The 25,068-nt window shown below is 38.2% G+C and overlaps 1 protein-coding gene across 13 annotated transcripts in view; it reads left to right on the top strand.

Moving 5' to 3' along the window:
• DCLK1 (doublecortin like kinase 1) overlaps positions 1 to 25,068 on the top strand; it is a gene marked incomplete at both ends in the record, with an annotated part of 363,877 nt that overhangs the window by 279,076 nt on the left and 59,733 nt on the right. For 4 of the 13 annotated variants that reach the window (XM_080690077.1, XM_080690076.1, XM_080690078.1 and 1 more), the window contains 3 exons: positions 5,888 to 5,982; positions 22,207 to 22,291; positions 24,626 to 24,734. In XM_080690077.1, the coding sequence (XP_080546203.1) occupies positions 5,888 to 5,982; positions 22,207 to 22,291; positions 24,626 to 24,734 (289 nt within the window). Of the gene's footprint in view, positions 1 to 4,973; positions 4,993 to 5,887; positions 5,983 to 10,548; positions 10,606 to 22,206; positions 22,335 to 24,599; positions 24,735 to 25,068 lie in introns of those variants that run through there. The other 9 variants (XM_080690081.1, XM_080690070.1, XM_080690079.1 and 6 more) reach the window with 6 other exon arrangements.

Genomic DNA, 25,068 nt, shown 5'->3' with positions numbered 1-25,068 from the left:
AATGCTGGGGGAGGGATTGGCATTCGCAATTTTCTGGAGTTAGACCTCACAAACAGGACCTTACACAAGGTTACAAAATGGTGATTACTTAAATAAAGCGAATCCTTTGTTAGAAAAGAATCATATTCTCACACAATTAATAAAAAAGTAGGATCGCCGGGCGTGGTGGCGCACACGTGTAATCCCTGCGCTTGGGAGGCAGAGACAGGAGGATCGAAGCCAGCTGCACGCACTGGCTTAGGAGACCCTGTTTCCAAATAAAAATGTAAAAATGGTGTGGGAGTGTAGCCTGGAGGTAGAAGGGCTTCCAGGAACCCCAGTACCACCAAAAAAAAAGAGTAGGATCAGCTGTCTGAATAATGACGAAGGAAAAGGTGGAGCCAGACACTTTCTGAAGAGTATTATTCAGCAATATATAACCAATATATAGTATATCTCCTTATTCGCGAAGGATATATTCTAAGTCATCCCATGGATGCCTGACACCAAGGATAGCAACAAACTCTACCTATACTGCTTCTTCACTATGCATACCCACCATGGTAGAGCTGAATTTATGCAATAGGAATGGTAAGTGATTAACAACAATAATAAAGTAGAACAGATATACCAATGTACTGTAAGGAAAGACATTCAATACTTCTGAGTGGTTATTGCTGGCATGACACCAAATAAAATGGTATTTTTGGACAGCAGTTGGCCTTAGGCAACTGAAACTGCAGACGGTGAAACCACAGATAAGGAGAAACTGTATACTGTTGGATCCCTGATGGGCGTAGATGACAGCTGAGTTGAAAAGAAGAGGCATGGACTTGTGCTGAGACAGAAGTTAGCCCCAGAGTCAAATTTCTCCCATGGCTCTTTGGTGGCTAGATAAGGAATTGATCATCATGGTATCTGCTAGTAACCCATCCTGAAGTTTAGCACCTTTCACTCAAGCGTTGACAAGCAGAGAAAGAGAATCCAGGACTAAAGAAAAATGTACCCAGACAGATCTGAGTAAGGAAATCAGAACTGGGTATAGGACAGTAACAAACTGGGTATAAGGTGCTGATGAATTATTTATTAATTCTGAGTTTAGTGAACTGAGATTGAAATAATTCATTGCTAGACTTGCTTGGCTATTTAGCGACAGCCATATTAAGTTGATTTTCCCATTCAAGAGAAACAATTGGTTAATAAGGGCTTCTGGAAAATAATTCCTTTTGTAAGTTGAATTTTAATAACTGCAAGCAAATAACAAAAGCGTTCTTATTGGTGCCCAGAGACTTGTGGTGTTAAATTAAAATAAGAGTGGACCAAATACAAGCATCAAAGTTGCTTGTGCAAGAAAGTTATTTATTCCAGGAATGATTCAACAATAAGGTGCTTAATGCCTTCTGGTGATCAAGAATTATTTTAAGAAGTTTCTAATGCTTTGGGGGCAGAAGGAGGCTGAATATACCTCTGGTGCTGAGAACATGGGCTGCTCCTAACTTTCAGGCTGCTCCTAACTTTTTCAGTGTTGAAATTTGTTTCATAGTAAATGGTATATTTGGCACTTGAGTTTCATTTTTCTGCAGAGATGGCAATGCAAATGGAAGCACTGAGCCCAGTGGCTTTAAATAAAGGAAGTGGATCAAGGACACCCAGAGAGGAGAGAAACCTAGAGGTCCTCGGCTCAGGGGAGGGGATAGAACCTCTGGGGTTGCCCTGGGGTGCTAGGAAAGGCGATTCCTTGGAAAAGAGCAATCTTCCGAACAAGACATACCTGAGTTCAGCTCTAACTCTGTCGCCTTTTAGCTCTTTGTCTTTGTGCAAATCACTTTTCTGAAAGTCAGTTTTCTCCTCTAAAACAGGAAAATCTACATCAACTTACCACGTCAACTTGATGCCACAGACATCGTTTAAGTTCACATGTCCAAACTCCCTATCATCCTTCCAAACTTGCTCCCTTTAGCCTTAATCTTTTTCAATCAACAATTACCAAGCGCTACAGTCCTAGTTTTTACCTCTTAAATATATATAGAACATTCTAATCATCTTCACCCTTCACCACCACTGTGTAGCCTGGACCAGCCACACCATGGGATGCTTGAATGTCACCCACTTTGTCCTACCTCGACCTTCCCAGAAGGACGAACCTAGTCCTCAGTACTGTTCCTTATCCATTCTTGACCAGGCAAGAGCTCTTGAAGGTTTTTTAAAATGCAAATATGATCTCTTGGCTCCGACTTAAAATCATTCAATAAATTCTCATTGCCCTTAGGATAAAAACCAAACTCCTAAACATGGATTTTAATGCTTTGCATACTCTGCTGCCCCTGTCTGTTTCTTCATCCTCATTCAAAATGTCCTTCTCCCCTCTCTCCCACTCCATATATCTGGGCAGCTGACTTACAGAGGTTTTTTTTTCCATCCATGACACTGATTCCCTCTCCCATGCCCTCCCCTGAGACATGTAGTCCCCTGAGGTTGGGACACGTTTCCTTCCTTAGACCTCCACAAATTCACCTGGCTCACTTCTTTACTCCAGAGAATGTTGACCAACCATGACCCCCTTGGTTGTAGAAATCCAGTAATTTGAACCTGTTAGAATCCCAATGGCAGCATATAATCCTTTCTCTCTCAAAATGCTTTATGGTAATAACTAGTTTTGTCCCCTGGTTTCCCCAGAGGCTAGAGGATAGTGCAGCAGGGGAAGGGATGGTAAGAAAGTGGTTTGGGATTGCCTGGTTAGATTTTAGCCTCTGATCCCCATTTGCTTGTCAAATTGCTCATCATCTTGATAACTCAATTTCCTCATCTATGAAATAGAGAAAAATAATACTGCCTACATCATATAATTGTTATGAGGGTTAGATGAGACAATATATACCCACATAAATGCATTTACGGGTATGTGTGCATTTAGGAAAATGTTCAAGTGCACTGACTGGTACATAGAAAATAAGTCTTTAGTAAACTGAGATTTATGTACAATGGGTATATGCCAAGTACAAACTTCTTGTTATTGTTTTGTTTTATTTTTAAAGCAAGGTATTTACACATAAGACTGTTTTCTTCTTTTTCTTTATTTTTTTGTCAAGTTGTTAAGATTAGGGTCCCCAAAGCAAACACCATACATATTGGGTTTGTTACTCCATTTGACCATTTTTACATAATCTATAGAGTCTTTAGACATGACATAAAGATGTAACATGAAATAGAGGTAGGCAAATAAAATATTAAATTCATAAAACATGTTCTCTGGTCAACCAGCAGGGCATATCTTCCCTGATTGGTTGTAAATTCTACCTCGGTCACTGTTTTATAGTCCTGGCCTATTTTATTTTATTTTTTTATTTGGAAACAGTCTCACTACATTGCTGAGAGCCTCCAACCTGTAATCCTCCTATCTCAGCCTCTCAAGAACTAGGATTACAGGCATGCATCGCCATGCCCAGTGTCTGTTTTTCTTTAATATGCTTTATTGGTGCACTGTAGCTATACGTCATAATGAGTTTTAGAGTGATAGCAGTGTTCATGCACAGAGCTCATGTGTTTCCCTCAGAGTTCCACCCCACCCTGTCCCTGTACATATTATTGAGCTTGGTATTGATAACTTCATATATGTTCATAGCGTTATTTGAATTGTTTCTTTCATCAGGTCTTCTTTTTTCTCCCCTCCTTCCTCCCCAAATCCTCTTCCACTATTGTACTTATATCTTTCCTCGTTTATCTGAAGTCTTGTTTGTTTTCCAGTTTCCTTCTAGCTTTCCAAATATAAGAAAAAGCATATTGCCCTTCACTTTCTGAGTCCTGCTCTATTTCTGGGTCCTTCCACTAGAGGCCACTGGCTGGAAAGTCCAGTGTGATGGGTCTTGAGCATGAAACTCATTCAGCAAATACAATGTTACAGCATGAAAGCACAGTAAAGCACTCCAAGCTTCCCATTTCACTCCACAGAGAGGAACACTGCAGGCTTGGTTTGGTTTTGATATTTATTCATTTTTGTGGGACTGGGAGTTCTACCTCCAAGTTGCTATACTCCCAGCCCATTTTTTATTTTATTTTATTTTATTTTATTTTATTTTATTTTATTTTATTTTATTTTTGCTTGTTTTGTTTTGAAATAGAGCCTCACTGGTTGTTCTTGCTAAGTTGCTGAGGCTGGTCTTGAACCTAGGGTCTTCTTATCTCAGCCTCCCATAGACTGGTATTACAGGCATGCACCACCACATCTGGCTTGTTTTGATTTTTTAAAAAGGAGTCACCAAATACACTTCAAGGCAAAACTACAAATAATTGCAGCATGAGGTCGGTGACTTTTTTAATTGGTGCATAATAATTATAGAGAGTAACGGGTTCTATTGTGGCGCATTTGTACATCCACATAACATTCTTTTCTATAACATTTTGTAAGGTCTTTGGAGGAGATGATAAAAGAAGGTGCTTTCCACTTTCCCCGGGCTAAGTTTTTGTGGAGACATGGTGTATGAGACATCAGTAAACATTGTACCTCGCCAGTGAATTTTGTGAGGGTGTCCTTATTACCTAGTGGTTGCCAGGTTTTAGAAGTTATTGTCATCTGGGTTTTCGGATGAGTCACGGGGCTCTTGCCCCCCAGAGGCGCTTCATTATGATTCAGTGAAAAGTACTGAAAAGGCTGGGGCTTCCGGAGGGAGCGAGGGAGGGGGAGGGAGCGCGCAGGGTGGGGGGAGCAGAGGCTCCACCGCCTCCCGCCGCCGTTGGCATAAGGCTTAATTGACACCTTTGATGTAGCCTAAGACAGAACCCGCACCTCCCACTGCCGCCTGGAAGACGTCAGCCTTACGCAGAAAAGGCATCTGCTGATGAATCCTGCACCTCATTCAGCCTGCTCTGGGCGCAGCCTTAGCCATCCCTAACTAATCCACAGGCTTCCCATTTCCGCGGGTGCTGGTGCTCGGCTTCGGGCTGAGAAGAGATTTTTGTATCTTGCTATTGTCAGGTCAAACACTGAGACTGTGTCCATGTTAGAACTCATAGAAGGTAAGTGGAACGCATGGTCCCTCGCCCTTCCTCCTGCCAAGTGGTGGTCCCTCCAGGATGTGTGCGTCTCCTGCTCCTTCTTCACTCAGTGGAGCTAATGTTGTCATTTTTATCAGTATAATACCTGCCTCTGTATGTTTCATCTGTTCCGAGAGGTGATGCTGTTTAGAGGAAAGAATTGCTGGTTTGGGGTGTGCAGCTGTATCTCAGTTTAATGACAGTGGTGTGTAAAACTTGAGAATCTGATTGAATTCCAGTGCTTTGAACCTGTGGGAAAGTAGCTTTCCTTTTCAGTGGCAGCAAAGACAAACTGAGGAGTCCCTCTGTGGATGTCTGTGGCCAATTACTTTCAAGTCAGGACCATGAGAATCAGGCTAGAGGGATGGATGGGGTACAAAATGATGTAGAACTTCTAGAAGTGAGTTAATAATTATTTTAAAAATGCAGTGATCTGTTTAATCAAGTCACTGGGAATGTCCCTTGTGAGCTGTGCTAACATTTTTTTTTCCCCCTACTGGCTAGAATTGGGCATCTATCTAAATTAAAGAATTAAGGAAGAATACCACTAACAATGCCTCAGGACCTTAACCACACTCCTGAAATCTCTGTCGGCACAAATAAAGCTATTGTTAATAAATTCATCAGCAGAGTTGTTAAAAGTACATTTTAAAAATTATTATGTAACCTGCTCCTCTGTTAAACACAGACTTCATAAAACAGCGACTTTCTGAAGACTGTTACTCCCCCTAAGGCTTTTTTTCATGGTACAGATAAATGGGTATCTAAATTTTAGCAGATGTCCTCCTCTAACTGTTTATTTTTATGAGAAGATAAATTGTCATGAAAACCCTTTAACATGCCATTTTTCTCTGTGTGTGACTTTTTGTATTTCTAGTTAATGGAACCCCTGGTAGCCAGCTTTCTACTCCACGCTCCGGCAAGTCGCCAAGCCCGTCACCCACCAGCCCAGGAAGCCTGCGGAAGCAGAGGGTAAGGAAACAAGCAAGCTACCTGTTTAAGATCTGTCTGAGCCTTGGTGCAGAAGCAAATTGTGCTGCCTGACTCCAGGAATAACTAGAGGCAGGGGGTGACCGACAGTAGGTCACTTATCATTGCTATAGTGTAGCTAGAACCCAGGGCTTTTAATTTACCCATCACCTTTTCCAAATCTCAGAAGAATGTACACTGGCTGTTTCACTTTTAAGGACCATCCTCTTTTTGCTTTTGAATGCACAGACTCTACTAATACTGGTTCATAAGCTTCCTCAGTTATAATGAGTTTTATTAGCTATCATCGTTGGTCACTAGCCCCTAAGGAAAAGGAAATGTGCTGTTGGGGGAGGAGAGTGCTGATGGGAGTTGCTGTGTGGCTAAGGATGGTGGTCAAGAGCAACTAAGCCCCTGGAGCTGGAGAAGAGAACATAGGAGACATGGTTTTGTGAATGAAACCCACTCTAGGCACTTTCTCTTTCATCACGACTTGCATTTATTTTGAGCCTCTTGTGTAATAGCAGAAAAATTTGGCTGAGCTTGGAGACCACAGTAAAAGGGTTGCTGGAAATAGTATTAGATTCTTCATATTGAGGAAGGGGAGAGGATCAGCTCTTCAGGGTGGAGGCGCTACTGTTCCTGTGCTCTCACAACCTGTACGGTTTGTCCGTTGTGGTAATACCAAGGCAGGAATAAGAGAATTGGAAGGGGGATATGGAGAAGATACGATAAAAGAAATAAAAGGTTCTCACAGCCCTGATTTTAGAAGTAAGGTAGGGGGAATGTGTAACCTTTAGGAGAGTTTATGATGCTGCTCACCAAATATTTTAATAAGCAAAGCTATTGCACTCTAATACTGGATCCTTGATTTTGGTTTCTCTTATTATGTGTTTTAAAATAACACTTCTAAATCTCATAAATATAGCTTCATCCAAGATGGAAGCTTTCCTCTTCGAGTATCCTGCTCACGTCAGGTCTTTCAATAGTCAGAACCATCAGTCATCTCAAAATGGGGGAAGAGGAGCCAGGTGTGTTGGTGCACACCTGTAATCCCAGTACTTGGGAGTCTGAGACAGGAGGACTGCAGGTTTGAAGCCAGCCTCAGCAACTTTTTTTTTTTTTTTTTTTTTTTTTTGGTGGCACTGGGGTTCCTGGAAGCCCTTCTACCTCCGGGCTACACTCCCAGACCTATTTTATATTTTTATTTGGAAACAGGGTCTCCTAAGCCAGCGTACGCAGCTGGCTTCGAACCTGCAAGATCCTCCTGTCTCTGCCTCCCAAGCACAGGGATTACAAGCGTGCGCCACCACGCCCGGCCCTCAGCAACTTTTGACGAGGCGCTTCATAACGTAGTGAGATTCTATTTCAATAAATAAATAAATAAATAAATAAATAAATAAAACCAGGCATGGTGGTGCATGCTTGTAATCCCAGCATTTGGGAGGCTGAGACTGGAGGATCACAGTTTGTGGACAGCCTCAGCTACTTAGTGAGGCTGTCTGCAACTCAGTGAGACCCTGTTTCAAAATAAAGAATAAAAAAATAAGGCTGGGGATGTAGCTCTGAGGTCGAATGTCCCTGGGTTCCATCCCCAGTACCACAAAATAAATAAATAAATAAATAAATAAATAAATAAATAAATAGGGCTGGGGGTGTGGCTCAGAGGTAGAACAACCTTGGGTTCAAGTCCCAGTAGCACACACGCGCACACACATGCACACACACATACACACACATACACACACACAAACACAACTGGGGAACAATGAGGACTCAGTCAGCCCCCATTCCTGTTGAAATCTGTTACACAAAATATCAGGTTTTATTCTCTTTCTCAACTTATTGACCTGGCTAAGTTTCTTTCAGTTATTCGATGGAACCTGGAATTCAACACCAGCTTCTCCGCTAAATGTGTTATCTTAGATAAGTCTGTTATCTTTTCTAGTATTCAGTTAAAAGAACAAAACAGTCTTTCCAGATAGAAAGCCTGATAGCTCTATTCCAGTTCCCTTTGAGTATTTTTCCTAAGGTTTCCTTCTCAGCCTATCTAGTTTGGCATTTTAAAGTACAGAAAACATTAATGAACTACATTTTTTAAAATGGCCAAATTCCTTGAATCTCCTACAGGCCCAACCATCCTTGGGTGGACGAAGAACTGTGTGGTCATTCTTTTCACGTAATATTACCCAGCAAAGCCCAATCTATAGGAACAGCCATTAGATACAGCACAGGAAGGGCCAGCTCTCTTTCAGAGAACATTTTCTCTCTTGAAGTGTATCCTTTGGAGAGTACACCTAGCATAGAAATCCCTCTTTATCCTTTGATCCAATTAAACTTGGATTCAGGATTTATGGATGTAGCTCCTGTTTAATTGAGATCAAATTTAGAATGATTGAGAATCCCTGCTGCAGATATGAGCGTCTCTCTCCCTCCTTATTTATTATGTAGACCTCACCATGTTAGGGACATAAAGCTTTACTCAAATGTACTTTGTTGGCAGAATGAGGTTAGAACTTACATCCTTCACTTCACTAGGATTTTGTCCAATTGAGGCAGAAAATTTCCATCCAGCTGTGTAGTCACTCGCTTATATAATTAACATTTTTAGCACTTGGGAAATGATTATAGGGTATAGTTCACTGACAGATTCTTCATTTTGCCACTTAAATTACTAATGCAAGTACAGAGAGGGAAGAGAATAAGAGAGAAAGAGACAGAGACAGAGAAAGATCCCATTTGTTTTAGGGGGACAGAGGGCTTATCATCATCTGAGAACATTTATTAAGCACATGTTGTGAGCAGGACACTGGTTATTTTCAAAGACGATTTGGTTTCCAAGCTCTTGAATTTAGCTACATATATTCAAAGATGGTTCTGTTTTCAAGCCTTTGAATTTATGAACATCTTCCGTCTATGTACTATGTCAGTGCATGGAGATGTTCCCAGCTGCTTTAGTGAGAGGGGCTTTCATCTTGGTGTGTAGACAACTGCATCAAATAACCTCTGCCAGTTAAAATGGGCCTAGCATCTCCCTAAAAACTGGTCCTGTTTCAAATTTGGTTAATATCCTTCTCAAATGGTTGGCTATACTCCTATGCAGGAAATACTGAAATAAGTGAAAGATGGCATGTGCTAAAAGAAGATACTTCAAAGAATAAATTAACTTCTTTTATTGCAAATTAGAAAACGGTAGCTACTTCTATTTTTTCCTTCTGTGTTGCCTAGCAACATAGGCAGGAAAATGAGTTGGCTGCCCCCAGTCCAACACACACACACACACACACACACACACACACACACACACACCTCTTACCCCATTTTAAAATATAAAAGCTGTTTTTAAAGGAACATTGAGAAATTTTCTTTATTTATAAATATGAAAATCTGGATTTTTAGTTATATTAGTTATGATTAATCATCTTTTTTGTACACAAGATTATGCTTTTCTGTTCTTTCTGAAGATTTTTGGTGTATGGTTTTTATATTGCTGCATTATGATTATACATAATATTGAGACTTATTGTTACATATTTATACATGCACATAACAATCATGTTACTTCCTTTGACAATTTAGAATAGTCTTATACAATAAGAATCTTCATGTCAGATCATTTTCTTAATAAAATTATGGGTGTCAATGTACTAAGTCAACCCCTCCTTCTATCTTTCCAACACAGTTATTTAAATTACTCTCTAGAAGTATCTGGTCACAGAAGCAGATCTTGGAGGCTCTTTTTCTATCCATGAACTTTTTTGGGTCTCATTTCTTAAGACATCAAATAGAAATGTGTTATGTTGTGTAGGTTGAATGAAGCTCCTCGTTATGCTCCCACATTACTGACTTTTGTAGATTAACTGATCAGATGATGTGAAGAGTGGGTGGTATGGAATAGAGAAAAAGCTAACTGTAGACTCTTCGGATCTGAGCTGGTTGCCTGGCTACCAACAGACAGATTGAGTAGCATAAAGGGGCGGGAGGGAAGAAGAAGAGTGGCCATTGGCAGGTATTTGGGGGATAGGCAAAGTGCCTTGGGAAGGGATGGGGGGGGGTTGTACGTTCTTCCTGACATCCAAATATAAATGTTTGAAAAGGCAGTGTTTGCTGGGTATATGCTACATGCAAATGCAACACTTGAGTTGCTGCTCTGGGATAAGAATCTGTTGAATGCCCACTGGGGCTCCTGGTAAATTATGTTGTAAGGTGAGCACATTCCTCTCCTACCCAGAATGGGAAGGAAATGTTCAGGGAAGAGTTGTCTAGACACAGAGTAGCAGAGTTGACCTCAGCAGACCTCAGGAGCTGGAATTCAACTGGACAGAAAGGAAAGCAAAAGCTCATGAATAACTCAGGCAGCAGTTTTCCAGGTGGTAAGGCAAAATGAGCATCATTTTGTTAAGGTAGATGGTTTCTCTGTGGTTATCTTTCCTCTTATCCCAAGTTGATGACTTTAAAAGGTTTGATAATATTGAAACCACGGATGCCCATTCAGAGTTGCTCTTAAGAGAGCAACAGGGCACCCAGGAAAGCCAAGTAAACGAATCTGTACCGCCCTTCATCTTACAGGACCTGTATCGCCCCCTGTCTTCGGATGATTTGGACTCAGTAGGAGACTCAGTGTAAAAGACACAATGGAGCAATGTATATGGTTTGTGATTGGGCGAAGGTTTCATGTTTCCTAAGCAAACGTCTAACAGCAAAAAACACAAAAGAGTTTTGCATACTTTGAAATGATAAAGACCAAATCATGCAAAAGTAAATAGGTAGGCATTTTATATTCATGATGTTCCTCCTTGAAGGAAAGATTTCTTTTTAAAATACATCTCCTCAATTTGACTTGCATGGGGGGAGTTTAAACACAATGTTGCTTAATAGCTTGGATTTTTGTGCAAGGCCTGGCTATAAGATGAATTTCATATATGGATCCAATACCAAGTACAAGAATATACTAAAGACATAGCATTATAGAGTCAAACTTTCATAGGCGAGGCTTTCTTTTTATTCAGAAGTAGACATATAGATATAATTTTTCTGTACTTATTATACAACAGATCAAAATGACATCAGCAGATCTATTTTTCCTTAAAGTTACATTTTTTTTAAAAAAAAACTTGGATAGCTGGTCTATTAGGGGTACTTTTATTATAAAATAATAAGAATATTCAATTAGACTTTTTTCTTTCTAGATGGTAGAAAAAGCTTCCTATGATTTTTTTGTGTTGATTTTTTCTCTTTTCTTTCCTTTGTGATACTAAGGATTGGACCCAGGGGCACACCACCTCTGTGCTACACCCTCAGCCTTATTTTTTAATTTTTATTTTAAAACAGGGTCTCTCTAGGTTGATGAGAATCTCACTATTTGCTAAGGCTGTCCTTTAACCTGTGATTCTCTTATCTCAGCCTCCCAAGTACTAGGATTACAGGTGTACTCCACCACATTCCACTGAGGGGGGCTGATATTTCTGAGGGAAAAAACTCATGTTAAGGACACATCTTATGAAAACTAAAATTAGATATTAGGTGCTATCCTTGTTTTTCTTATCAAGTAAATATTATTTTTCAAAGTTGCCTTATACTGGAAATAGCATAAAGATAAGTTGAGCTATATAGAAACATGAGGGACTTGTTCAATGACATTAGCATAAATTTCATAATTCTTTCCTATAACCATATATGTAATTTTTCAAATATATAAAGGCTGAATCTAGAATTTTTTTTAACACACAGACCTTTAAAAACAGTGTGTCTAGACTTCCTCCAAAAATCAAATTGAGAATCAAAATTCTCTTAAATGGTGCTTATAAATTAGGCCTAAAATATCCACATCTCTATTCTGATAAATCTTGAATCTTGCTAGTATTTAGGAAATTTTTATATGCAAAACTTCTTTTGTGTCAAATCAAGTAAGTCTATGATTATAACCCATTGTTAAATATTAACCTACTAATTCTGCTCTTCTAGTCTTCTATTTTAAAAATTATACTCAGCTTTGCTTAAACATAAAATGATTGTCTTAAAATCTGAGTGTTAAAATTAATGTGTATGGTCTTTTGTATTAAGCCATATCCTGTGATCATTTACTTTTACTAGTTCAAACACTAACAATTTAAGACTTATAAAGCATGGTTTCAGTATTCTCCAGGCTTGACATATCTCAGTAGGTGATAAATTTAAAATATACAATGCCATTTGGAGGCATTTACTTGAAATTTTTTCACATTTTGTTTGAAGACAGTTTAAAAACATTTGATTCAAGATGGAGTAAAATTCAGTTGTCATTTCCTGTTTTCAATATTATTGATTTATCTCCTTAGTAAACCGTTCAACTAGCAAATTTTACCATCTGGTTTATAGTTACCTATATTACTGTGGCATTTTACCCCTGAATAAAATATTCTAACCAAAATAGAAGAAGAAAAACAAAAAGTCTAGGCGACCTACCAGCATTTGAAAATTTAGCTATGTAATAATTAGTGCCTCAGCCTGCCTGTCTGTTGGAGAGAAGGATACCTTTCTGGCAGGTTATTTGAGAACTACACACTGAACCATTCCATCTTGAAAGAACAGTTCATGATAATACCTGTCCCAGGCTTCAGGTTTTAAAAACTGTTTCCAATAGAAATGAACAGAGACTCCTGCTGAGATCAAAAGGCTGCTTTGTCTTAGCTGAAACGGTAAACATCTGTGAGGTTGCCCATGCCCTGTGTCTGTTTTAGTTATGTCTTCGTAAAATGCATTACTTAATACAGCCGAGTCCATAAAAGATTAGTATGTATTTGACTAAACTGTCAAAAATACAAAGAAAGCAGTGGAAAAGTTAACTTTAATCTAGTGGGGGTCAGATGGTCCAGAACAAAAATAAATTCCAGTAATTTCAACTTCCCGCCACTGTCAATCTTATAGACAACTACTGCTTAGAGAGGTCCAATAAATGCTATTTGTTCTGTATAAGCGTCAGATATTGCCAATTGATATAAAGCCCATGGCTTTGTTTAGACGTGGCTAAAGAAACTAGACTCATACTAATTGCCGATAGATATCATGGCCAACTTTCCATTCAAGCAGTTCCAAGGGAAATGCTATTCCACAGCATTTAATCTTTTGAGCATATGACTTTTATTAAAGGACTGTTCAGAGGCAATATATATCATTTACTTTTTAAAACTAAAGTCCCTGAGAGATTGAAATAGCACACCATTTATAGACTTTGAGATCTCTTCTATGCAGGGTATAATTCTATTATACTAAAGCAGAAATTTTTTTTAAAAATCCTTAGCAACAAGCCAGAAGTTTTCAGTTCACTGGTGGAATCCAATTGGTGATTTATAGGCACTTAAAATTTGTTTACTTACAGAATTCTTCTTGCCAAATTAGACACCAAATTTTAAAACTGATCTACTGAGCAGGGGAACGCTCCAGCAAAAGCCATGTATTTTTGTCCTTATGGCAATCTTTAAAAGTGCTTTGAAGACACTATAGTTGAAATCTTGAGCCTTTTTCATTTGCATTTACTTTTATTCCTAGACATAGATATTGTAGAAAATATATTAGAAATATTTCGCTCTTTTGGCATTTTAGAAATGCAAAACTGAGTGACACATAAAACATAGAGTCCGTGTGAATTTAAAAGACTGTGGTTCTAAAAGCCACATGAGATATTCTTCTTTATCACGCCTAGGAAGTAAGCAGGGGGGGGAATCTGGAGTGTTTCTGTACTTTAATAGGTTTTTAAGAGGATTCAGGCCCACCCATCTGTACATGTCCCTGCATAAATATATTAGCTCATCTAAATATTTTAAAGCCAATGAATTTTTTCTAAAAGGTTTGAACCAGCTTTAATGTAGCATTTGCATTCCCCATGTTAACCAGCAAGGGTGGTTTGCAACTACTGTAGACCTGTCCATGATTGGGTCTTTTCTTGTTTTTCAATTAAAAACAATGAAGTCTAAATGCCACCTTTCTTAATAAAAGTAAAGGAAAATATAGAAGAATATCTTTAAAATATAAATCCATATATTTTAACTAGTGAACTACTAAATTTTTCATAGTGGCCATATATCTATACAGGTGTGTGGATGTTTATGTGAATTTGCAGGGCTCAGTGTGTATGTGGGTGTGCCTATGTAAGTATTAGTGTGTGTGTAGACCATAAGTAGTAAAGTATGGCATTTGTGACACAGCCTTATAAGTTACTGGCTCTTATAAACCTTTATGTCATAAAGAGATGTGCTGAAACATTTGTCAAGGCATGTTTAATTTCAAAAGCTGTTTTTTTGCTAAACTAGTACTAACTTATCTGAAAGAATTGGAGTACAGACAAACCCAATATTGTGTGAACTATCAAATAACACATTTATATTTGTATTTCAATGTATTGATCTTTGAAGCTTAAAGTGATGGAATACTACAACTGATGTTTTCCATTTGTGTGTATTGATGACTAGTGATTGTCAATCAATATTCACTAAAAAATAAAACATTGATTTATAGAGTTGTGAGTAGTATGATATAATGTAGAGACATGAATACAAGAGAATCCAAAGTGTGTTTTATTTGATGTCTAATAAAAAAGCCAGATAACCTGTAAGGCAATTCTATATGTTCTTTTAAGACACTGTTGCTGTATTTTGAGTATACTTGCTATATGTGTGTATATATCTACACAAATATATATACACTTGAAAATGTTAATTGATTGAATTACTCTATGTATACATTTGCTCATTATGCACATTTTCTTTAGCCTTGCTAGCACCTCTAATTGTGCATGTTGTGACAACTTTATTTGATTAAGATATCCCACAGTGGTATAGTGAGAAAATTAGAGGTATATTGAATTCAGTATACCATTTGCCTGATACAGTTTGCTATACTGTCAGCTGAAAAACATTTGTAATTTTGTGCCTGTAAAGCATGTGGAAAAAATAGGAAATCAGAAGCCTGTGCTATAATTTTTAAGGGTGCATGATATGTGGTGTCTTTAAAATGTGGTTTATTTTAGTAAAGATGATGGATAAATTCCAAGATAGTAAAAATGATGCATGTAATACATGAGTGTTTGTATTATATATGGCCACAGAATGGTTTTTAAGTCAGGGTAGTAGTATCTGAAAGCTTATAGGCATAGAACTCTAGAAGTTAACTTTCTTGTGATTTTTTTGAGGAGTTTATACTCATCCACAAGCAAGAAATTGAGGGTTTTTTTTTTTCTCCTAAAGACTCTTTACTTTGAAATACACTATGAATGTTACAAATTTGGGTATATTCCTTATAAAAAGGTTATGTACTTTCTGCTTATGAATTGAGTTGCTTGAATGTATATTCTCCTCTTAAGAAAGAGCATTTGATGTTAAAGTGGTTAAAACGGCAGTATATTTTAAAATTCATCAATTGAGGCCATCAGCAATTTTGTAGAACTGAGAATTAATGAAATGTTTCATTGAACTACCAGTTTGGAAAGATCTACCATTGTGTGCTGTGGTTTCTTTGTAAAATGTTGTACCTTGTGTTTCACACTGGACCATGTTGTTTCTCTTGAAGTTAACTTTGTGACACTGACCATCTTAGAATAACTAAATAATAAACAGGAAAAACTGCCTATGTTGTTCAGTGAGTTTCTTTCAGAAAGCTTGAGTAGAAATGGGAACTGGAATGGCTGCCATGGGCTAAAGGTGACTTCACAGACATGTACAGGATGTTCTTGTGATTGGCATTGGCAAGTGATACTTGAGAGAATGCAGAATAGTACAACATGACATCGGAAATATAAAATGCTGACAATAAAAACAACAGAAGAAGATTGTCCAATGAGAAATCCTCTTTCAGTTGGTTACATACATACAATCAGTAATATAACTTCTTCTCAGGGTTGTCTTAAGGGTGAATTTGTCAGACAAATTGGCAACTGATTGAAAAAAAAAAGAAATTAGCATGTGTTTTCTTCTAAACTGCTAGCTGTCTCCTAGGCTTAAAAGTATTTTTCCAAGTTCATCTAATATGGAGGGTAAAAAAATTATGTGTATATGTTTATGTGAATATATATACATATATGATCTATTTTTAAATCACTGAGTAAATTTATATATTCAATAAATAAGTTACAAAATATAATTCATTAATTATAATAAAATATTTGATTCCTCAACTTTAGCTCAGAGAAAAATTTACATTTTATTTGTAATATAGTATCAAGGGGAACAGAAAACTCTGTGAGGGTCAAGTTAGAAAAGATATTTTATGCCGTGCATGGTGGTGCATGCTTGTAATCCCAGCATTTGGGAAGCTGAGACAGGAGGATCGTGGTTCGAGGACAGTCTTAGCTACTACTTAGGTCCTTTGTAACTCACTGAGACCCTGTTCCAAAATAAAGAATAAAAATAGGGCTGGAAGTATAGCTTGAAGATAGAATGTCCTTGAGTTCCATCCCCAGTACTCCCCAAAAAGAAAAAATATTTTACATTAAAATTATTTACATTTGACTTTATTGATTGGTTGATTGATTGATTGTTTGATTGTGGTACTGGGGATAGAACCCAAGGGCATTCTAACCCTGAGCTACACCTAAAGCCCAATTTTATTATTTTTATTTTGAAACAGGGTCTCACTAAGTTGCAGAGGGCCTCACTAAGTACCCGAGGCTGGCTGTGAACCTGCAATCCTCTTGTCTCAGCCTCCCAAGTCCTAGGATCACAAGCGTGCACCACCATGCCAGACTAACATCTTAGTTTTAAATCTGACATAGTTGCTATATTTAACTTTAAATTAATTGGCTCTAATTGGTTCTCTTTATTAATTTCATGATATGTTTAATCAGTGTCCATAGAAATAATGCCACAACTGAAGGAAATGCTTCCAAACTTTTAAAATTCCCAAGTACATTCATAAAAATAAAATGTAGCAGATACCCAGAAGTATAGTGAACCCCCCTCATTAAATGTTGGGAATCCCATTGAGAGAACTACCCTGTTGGGAAGAGTTGCATGAAATGACTTCCTGGTCCCCTTTCACACCACAGTTTTATGAAGAGTAACTCATGAGTAGAGGTATTATACCTACCCAGTGGTGTGGTGTCTTTCAGACAAATGGTTCACATCACGATTTTAGATTTTGACTTGAGTATAATGATTGGAAAGTAAAGGCAAAGAAGACTATCTGATACAACAAACAGAATGGGTCCAATTGTAAATAAATGCAGTAATTTTTTTAAATTTATAGCTCCCAAGGCTTCATTAGCATAGACATAATTCCAATATTTCCATTTTCTTTTTCTCCTCCTCTTAGTGAACCAATTTCATGACTAATAGTTTTTTGGGTGCTTAAACAACTTAACCAAATCTTTATAAAATTTTAAATCTTTATTAATTTTTCAATATACATTGTTATATAAATTATTATTTATGTCACAAAGTTTAGTTTAGGTTGAACATGTGAAGAATGTAGACAAAGGAATTTGGAAAAGGTACTACCTTTGTTCCTTGTTTCAAATAAAGAAGTTTTATTAATCATTGCAGATCCATGCCCCCAACTTATTGTTCTTTAACCACTTAGGAATATAAAATAAACGCATAGCTTATCTATGTCACATAGAATCCTGTGGGTCTCAAACTCTCTACACCAAGGTTGTTGCTTACTGTTGTTAATCAGGTCATCTTCTGTAGACCTAAAGTAAAGATACTGAGATAACCATTCGATTGTTAAATATTTATTGCTTACGTTTCCTTCATAAAGTCGACCCAGAAACCATATAACAGTGACCACTTGATTTGTAAATTCTTTTTAACCATTTTCCAAGTCAGTATTAACTCAACAAAGCAATAACTGTATGCCAGGACACAATGTGAAGTGGACATAGTACAATTATCCAGCCAAACCTAAAGCTGGGTGGTGAGATCTGTCTACCTTGGTTGGATCATCAATTGCATTAATTAGATATTTTCCAAATCTCCTTGCAGTGTGGACCCCACCTAGGTGACAACATTAATACAAGTGGCAAGAGTGACTCATAACATTTTAAATGAACTGTTTTTTTTTAATTCACAGTCATCAGGTACATCTTGGTAAAATGTGGTTAGAGCTGTTCTGTCAGCTTTCTCGCTTACTTCAAAAAGTGTGATATGTTCTCCATCTGTTATATGATCCCAGGCTAAATAGCTACACTTAAGCTGTGTTCTTACTTATGGCAGTTCTTTCATGAAGGTGTGCCATAAAAGCATCCAGGTGTCAGCAACCTGCCCAAATGGTTCCTATTAAATCAGCTTGGAGGTGATGACATTTCAAACTTCACAACACCTCTCAGAGCAGCTAATTGCATTCACTTCTAAAATAGCTGTATGTTTTGTACTGTACACCCAGATGCCTTGGAACTAGCAATCTGACTGAAGCAAACATAGAATCTTTGCAGCATGCACCTTCTAAATGGTGTATTTCCTCAGAAAAACCATATAGGTAAATCGATTTCATTGAGAAGCAATCAAAGATAGAGGTGGGCTTTTTTGGCTTCTGTTGGCCCTAAGTTTGAAAGGTTGGGTAATCTCTTCAGTCAATTCTAAAGAATAAATAACTTATTTTCTCTTTACTATTTTTTAAATCCTTCAACTAGACTTGTGGGTAATAATCAGAATGCTCCAGGAGAGGCAAAGCTGGTATATTTAGCTGGATTAGTAACAACCAAACTCAAAAGGCCAAGGTGATTACTGGAATGACTTCAACAGAAAGAGAGAGCGCACAAAAATATAGATGATAAAAATCAGAATCTAAAATATGGCAGGCTGAAAGGATATGAGTGTAATAAAGATGACATTTAATGTTAATAAATGTGAAGTCTTGGACTTGGTCCAAAACATCAGCCTCTTGAATACAGAATAAAAAAAAAAAGGAGACACACCTGTGAGCTTAGGGAAAGGTTTTACCACATGGCACATTGATAAGCCAGTATGATCTTGAAATGAATTAATTCTCTATTTGTGAGGGAGAAATCTTTGACCTTCTCTGCTCTTGGCTGGTCAGAGCACACCTAGGAAATTGGATCCTTCAAAGAGAGGTATTAATAGTACTTTGTTCCATATTAACAATTAAGGGTTCATCTCAGGTAGTGATAAGTTCAATAGTGGCAGTGTTTGGACAGAGGCCATTTGACCACCTAGACGGGCTGTCTGTAGTGGAGAATTTGCTCTATGGATGGATGTGGGGTGAAATAGATAATATTTAAGATCCATTTTAGTTCTAAAGCTCTTTGAATTCATAAATGGTTGAGTTTTGAAAAAGTATTTAGTGTTCACCTTCTTTGGGGGAAAAAAAGAGGTAACACAATTAGAAATCTGATATATTTAGTATATCTGAGCATAACAAGCAGGGACTTTCCATTTGCAGAGTACTCTATTTATCCTATTTATAAGTAAAGTAAAAATTTTTTCTTAAAACTGTCAGTCATCTGCTACCCTCAGACAGCAGGAAATTTGAAATGACCTGGAGCATATTTCTTCCTTTCCTTTCCTTCCCCTTCCCCTCCCTCCCTCTCTTTCCCTCCTTCCCTTCTTTCTTTCTTTCTTGCTTCCTCCCTATCTTTCTCTTTATTTTTTTTTTCTTTCTTTCTGTAATGCTAGGAATTGGGCCCAGGGAAATGCTACCTCCAGGCTGCACCCTCCGGCCCAATTTAAATTTTTTTTTAATCTTGAAACAGGGTCTTTCTAGGTTGTGGAGAGTCTCACTACTCGCTGAGGCTGTCCTCAATCCTGTGATTCTCCCATCTCAGCTTTCCATGTACAGGGATTGCAGGCATGCCACACTGCTCCCAGTGAACTAGAACACATTTCAGAAAACACAAACTTAAAGTTGACAATAAGCAATTATAGATGTAAACAAACCTGTGTTCATTCTATTTTTTTAAAAAAAGAGTGTGAGAGCCTTGATGGATTTCAATTCTTATGTCAGAGAAAACACAGGAGCATGGTGGCAGGTTCTGAGGGCATCCAACATTTTGGTGATATTGTTGAAATTGCAATTCATAGTTGATAAGGCAGTTTAATGGATAATATCCAGCAAGTTTACAAAATGTTACAGTTTAAAAGATGTTTTCATATACTCTGAGTCAAAGTTCTGTACTGAGTACCTGATATTCTCTTTAGAAGAACAAGCTTTTGGAACTGAATATAAAAAGTGTAAATATCTTTGCTAGGAAACACACTACTGGTCTAATAACTTGAGTGCTCGATGAAAGAATGTGTCCTTGTATTCTAAAATTTAAAATACCGCCTGATGTGGCAGCACCTGCCACCCAAACCACAATGTGTCTACAGTATTAAATACCATTTGTGATGCTGCTGGAAGAAAATGAAGGGAGCCCAGCAGAGAAGGTCTACATTCTTCGCGTTGACTTAGTGCTTTCCTGTTTGGAGCACCCTTGCCTTGAAATGACACAGGAGAGAAAGGATCTCATTGTTTTGGAAAACACATGCCTTTTCCTCAAATGTGGTCATGTTAATGTTTATTTTCTCCAACAATCAACATAATAAATCTACCTTGTCTCAGCCTCCTAACCCAGTAATATAAATACAAGGTTTTCACAAACAGATATTCATAAAAGTCAGTGGAGCATGGCTTAGAAACTTCTGTGTTTATAGTCCCTTCCACTCAGTGGGTTATGAATCTGTAGTTAGTGTGGCACTAAGAGAAATTTTGTGTCAAGGGTTAGGATCCGAATCCCTTTTTCTAGCCTGACATGCGCCACCAGTGTGCCACTGGTCACAAAGGGAGGCTGGATCAGAGAAGATGGAAGCACAGCTCAAGCCATCAGGCTTATTGACAGGGGATTTTTCATCATATTGGAAAATAATACAAACTGTATTCAGAGGTATGCAAGAATCATGACAAAACTTCTAGAATGTTCTAAAGGGAAGCAGAGGTATCGGTACTATTAACTTTCATCCCAATCATGTCAACTCTCAGCTTTGGTGAATTCATCCAGTGGGATTGCTTATCTTCATCACCCCCAGGAATTCATTCTACAGTGTGCTTGACTCAAATGGTCATGTGGTAATTTAAGTAGTATTTCCCTATCTACATCTATCCTTTTTATGAAAACGGAAATCTCTGAGTTCCTTATGCAGAAGGCTGTTGGGTATAATGAACTATATAAAACCTGTCTTCCCCCTTGTTTTGTACACAGTTAAGGCTGGATGGAATGGGAGGAGGTTGAAGGGGAACAGGTAAGCAGAGGAAAAGTAGGTCAAGTTTGCTTCTCGGCACCTCTTCATTATCCATTCAACTACAGACGCTGTTTCCCTTCTCTCTGCTCCACAGACAGCCGGCACCATGCGCCAAGGCCGCCCCCTCACCGCCTCCTGCTCCCATCAGGCCAACCAAGTGGATAAACCCAGGGAAACAGAAGGAAGATCTTTTAGGACAAGCTGTGTTGGCTATTTAGAAATAGCATTGCAATGTGCAAATTGTTTCCTCAGGAAATAGATGCAGAGATAGATTCATTGTTACAGTACTGCCCCCTAGCCAGACATTATATTTGGTGTCCTTCTTGTCCTTTGAGCTATCTAATGTAGTTGTTCCCTGTTTGCTCCTACAGGTCTTGGGTTAAAAGCCAAAACCTCAAGGGAAAGACCTTGGCTTTTATGGTTGCTTTTACCTCAGACTTATTATGTAACATTTAACAAACTAGTAACCTGTTTACTGCCGGTGCTTTTAAGTGGATTAACAAACACACTCTTTTACAATTATCCTAATGTTGTGGTAAAGGGTGAGTCTTTTTTTTTTCCAGGATATTTTATGAAAACAAACTGAAGAGAACTTTTTTCTATTTTAACAATAGAAAAGATAGTGGATAACATCAGAATAGTTCCATATTTGTGGCTTGTTTGCCAATAGACTGTGCAAGACTGAGGTGAGATGCCTGAAATCTGTCAGACCCAACCCGTGAGCTAAAATTTTGAGGAAAGGGAATAGGAAATCATAGGCCATCCATGTTTACAATAATTATCTCAATCCAGGCTAGTAGTTAACCCACTATTGGTTAACTACTATAATAGTATTGGTTAATAGAGAGGGAGGGAGAGAGATGTGGCCCTCAGTAAATAGTCTAAAGACTGCCTTTCCCAAGGATGAAGACCAAGTCCTCTCTGGGCAGGGGGGAAGCTATCTCTTGAGATCCTAGGCTCTGGGTCTAGCACATGGAAACTCTGACCCAACATTTTATTCTCTGTTTCTCTTCCCTCACAGGGCTCTCAGCATGGTGGCTCCTCCACTTCTCTTGCTTCCACCAAAGTCTGCAGCTCGATGGATGAAAATGATGGCCCCGGGGAAGGTGATGAGCTTGGGACTTGGTGTCTGAGGAGAAGGCACAACTTGTGAAGGGGGGGAGAGGGTGGGGTGGCTAAATTGACTCTGAGAAACTATAACAGCTCAAGCAGAAGGAAATGAACAAACCCAGGCATTGCTTGGGGGTCAGTGACAGGAGGGTGGGATTGAAGATGACCCCCACAGGAAAAGACTTATGAGAGTCAATTCAAATATGTCGTAAATAGAATTAAATTTATTGTAAAAAATAACAGCTTTCACTAAGAAAAGTAAATTCAGCATATGCTTTTAAATTGTATTTTATTTTGTTAACTGAAAGCTATGTTTATTTATTCCTTATTGGTTTTATTTTGAGAAATATGTTATAAGTGCAACTATTTAAATTTAACTTCGAAATAGTATTTTCTTAAATACTTCAAACTTTTAAGCAATTTTCTTTCCTTAAAGACAAAAATATGGATTTTACTTGAACTCTAAATACCATTGCAGATTATTAGATTTTCAAAAAACAAGAATCTAAAGTATTTTTATAAAGCTGTCTTTATTTCCACCACCACCCAAAAAGAACCATTTCCTGGTTACCATGGAATAGTAGACTTTTTGGCATTTCCAAAAGGTTGTAGTTCAGCAACCTATGAGTCTCTTTTATCCCAGTGTGTAATATTTGCCTAATAAAATGGAATGGCCCTTGAATAAGCCATTGGCTGTGGATTCTTCCCAAAAGCCTAAAACACTTCCAGGTCATGCGCTTTGGATGGATAACCCGGTGAATGCTCCCGCTGGAAGGGAAGATGAAAGTGCCACCTCCCGCTTCCCATATACAACATCAAACTTACCCCAACAGCCAAGAATGATTACTTGCATTACCCACTTACTAAAAAGCCTTATGTTTGTGCCATTTGGGAGATGTTTTGTGAATCCAGGTGCTTTGCAGTGGATTTGAAACGTCTCCAACCATCTCCTCTCATTCCCATGGAGCAAATTCCCTAGGCTTAGTCCTTCAAATGGAGGCAAATCATGACTTCTTTCCTGGGTGAGCTAAGGGAGGAGGCACTGGCTCCAGCCCTCACTTTATTCTAGAGATCATCTGGATAGCTTCTAGTAGCTTCACCCGGAAAGAGAGGAAGAGGCTGTTCAAATGCCCAGGGCAGTAACAGTAGCAGTAAGTGTCCTACATTTAGACAGCACTCTCCAGAAATTCCATCCACTCTAGAACGCAGAGGGGTACAGTATGAACATCACCTAAAACCAGCAAAAACAGGTATCTGATGATTGAGTCCCCATTTCTCATTCCCCAACAACACAAACTAAATGTAAATATACAAAAATCACCAGAAAGCCACCGAGGGTTTTCATTTCATTCTGAAAAGAAATGCTTAGTCTCTATTTAGGATGGAAATTCGGAAGAAGAGCATATTTAGAAAACCCGCTAGACTCCCGTCACATTTTGCATTCAGGTTGCCTGGGGGAGAACTAGGATTTATCACTGTAAAGCATGTAAATTTTAGAGCTCGGCTATAAAAGGCTTTTTACACCCCTAACATGTTAAAGGTTATCCAGTATATTTATGTGACCTAAGCATGGCTTATTTAGTTTTATGGCCTCGGATATTTAAAGCATTATTAGGCATTTGTAAAATATTTCAAAATGCATTTTCAGGGGGAAAATGTGTTCTGTTAGTGGCACTAACATAATTGAAAGTACAAAACTGTTGTGTTCACAGACATAACAGATAGTGCAATTTCAGCTCAACATCTGTCATGCAGGTTGCTGGTGAGAACATTTGTCTCAAATCTGCTCACTGATACTGGGGAGGGGTGGCAGTCAATGCTTAGTTCATAAGGAATTTTACGGAGATCTCCATTTCAGGATGTAGTAAAGCTAAGTGTCCACACAGTGGGCATTTTTCATGCTGGTACAATGTCAAGCAGCCCAGAGTCCCTTAAGGACTGCATTTTCCTCCTGCATCATTCATAGGAATGTCATTTCTCCATACACCGTGGGCATTGAGGAAATGCTATTGATAAAATTGGCATGGGGTAAAAAAAAAAAAAAAAAGTGAAACTTCCTCCTTAGTATCCCCAGTGTTCAAGAAACCAAAGTTGCTCATGTATAGGTGGAGGTGGATGACAGACGTTTTCTTTTAGTTTATCATTTGTCTTAATAAAAACTGTTGAGCATATACAAGGTCCATGGGGGGGGGGCTTTGCCTCATGTGCAGAAAATGACATATTAAGTTTGAATCAGCTCCAGTCTATGAGATGATACTTCTAAATGTCTCCTTTGTGTAACCTCTGTGTCCCCTTTTCTACCAGTAAAAACATACTAATGATTCTTTCAGAAGTGCCGGAGGAAGGCTTCCAGATTCCAGCCACAATAGCAGAGCGATATAAGGTCGGAAGGACAATAGGTGATGGGAATTTTGCTGTTGTCAAGGAATGTGTAGAAAGGTGAGGCGGCTATCATTTGTGTGGGCCTTTAAAGGAAACATTTGGCATTGTTTTCCAAAATTGCGTCTCTATTTGCAGTCTGTGGCACATATGGAATAAATTATTTTCTCAACCCCAGATGAAAAAAAAAAAGTAAAGAAAACCATCGAACACAGACTTGAAAAATGTAGTGATTTCTGGGGATGCTCTATAAATTAATGTCTCTGAGTTTGGGGCTGTTTTTTTTTTTTTAAATGTACTTTGAAACTTTGCCAGCTCTTTCAGGTAAGTTCCTATTTTCTAACACATTGAATAGTTTTCTCCTATACTTGTTTGATGCGTATTTTATAGAGGT

The sequence above is a fragment of the Muscardinus avellanarius genome (genome assembly GCF_963383645.1).
Source record: "Muscardinus avellanarius genome assembly, chromosome: 2".
Lineage (NCBI taxonomy): Eukaryota > Metazoa > Chordata > Mammalia > Rodentia > Gliridae > Muscardinus > Muscardinus avellanarius.
Note: the sequence above shows the minus strand (reverse complement) of the source record. Positions and strands in the feature narration are given on the sequence as shown.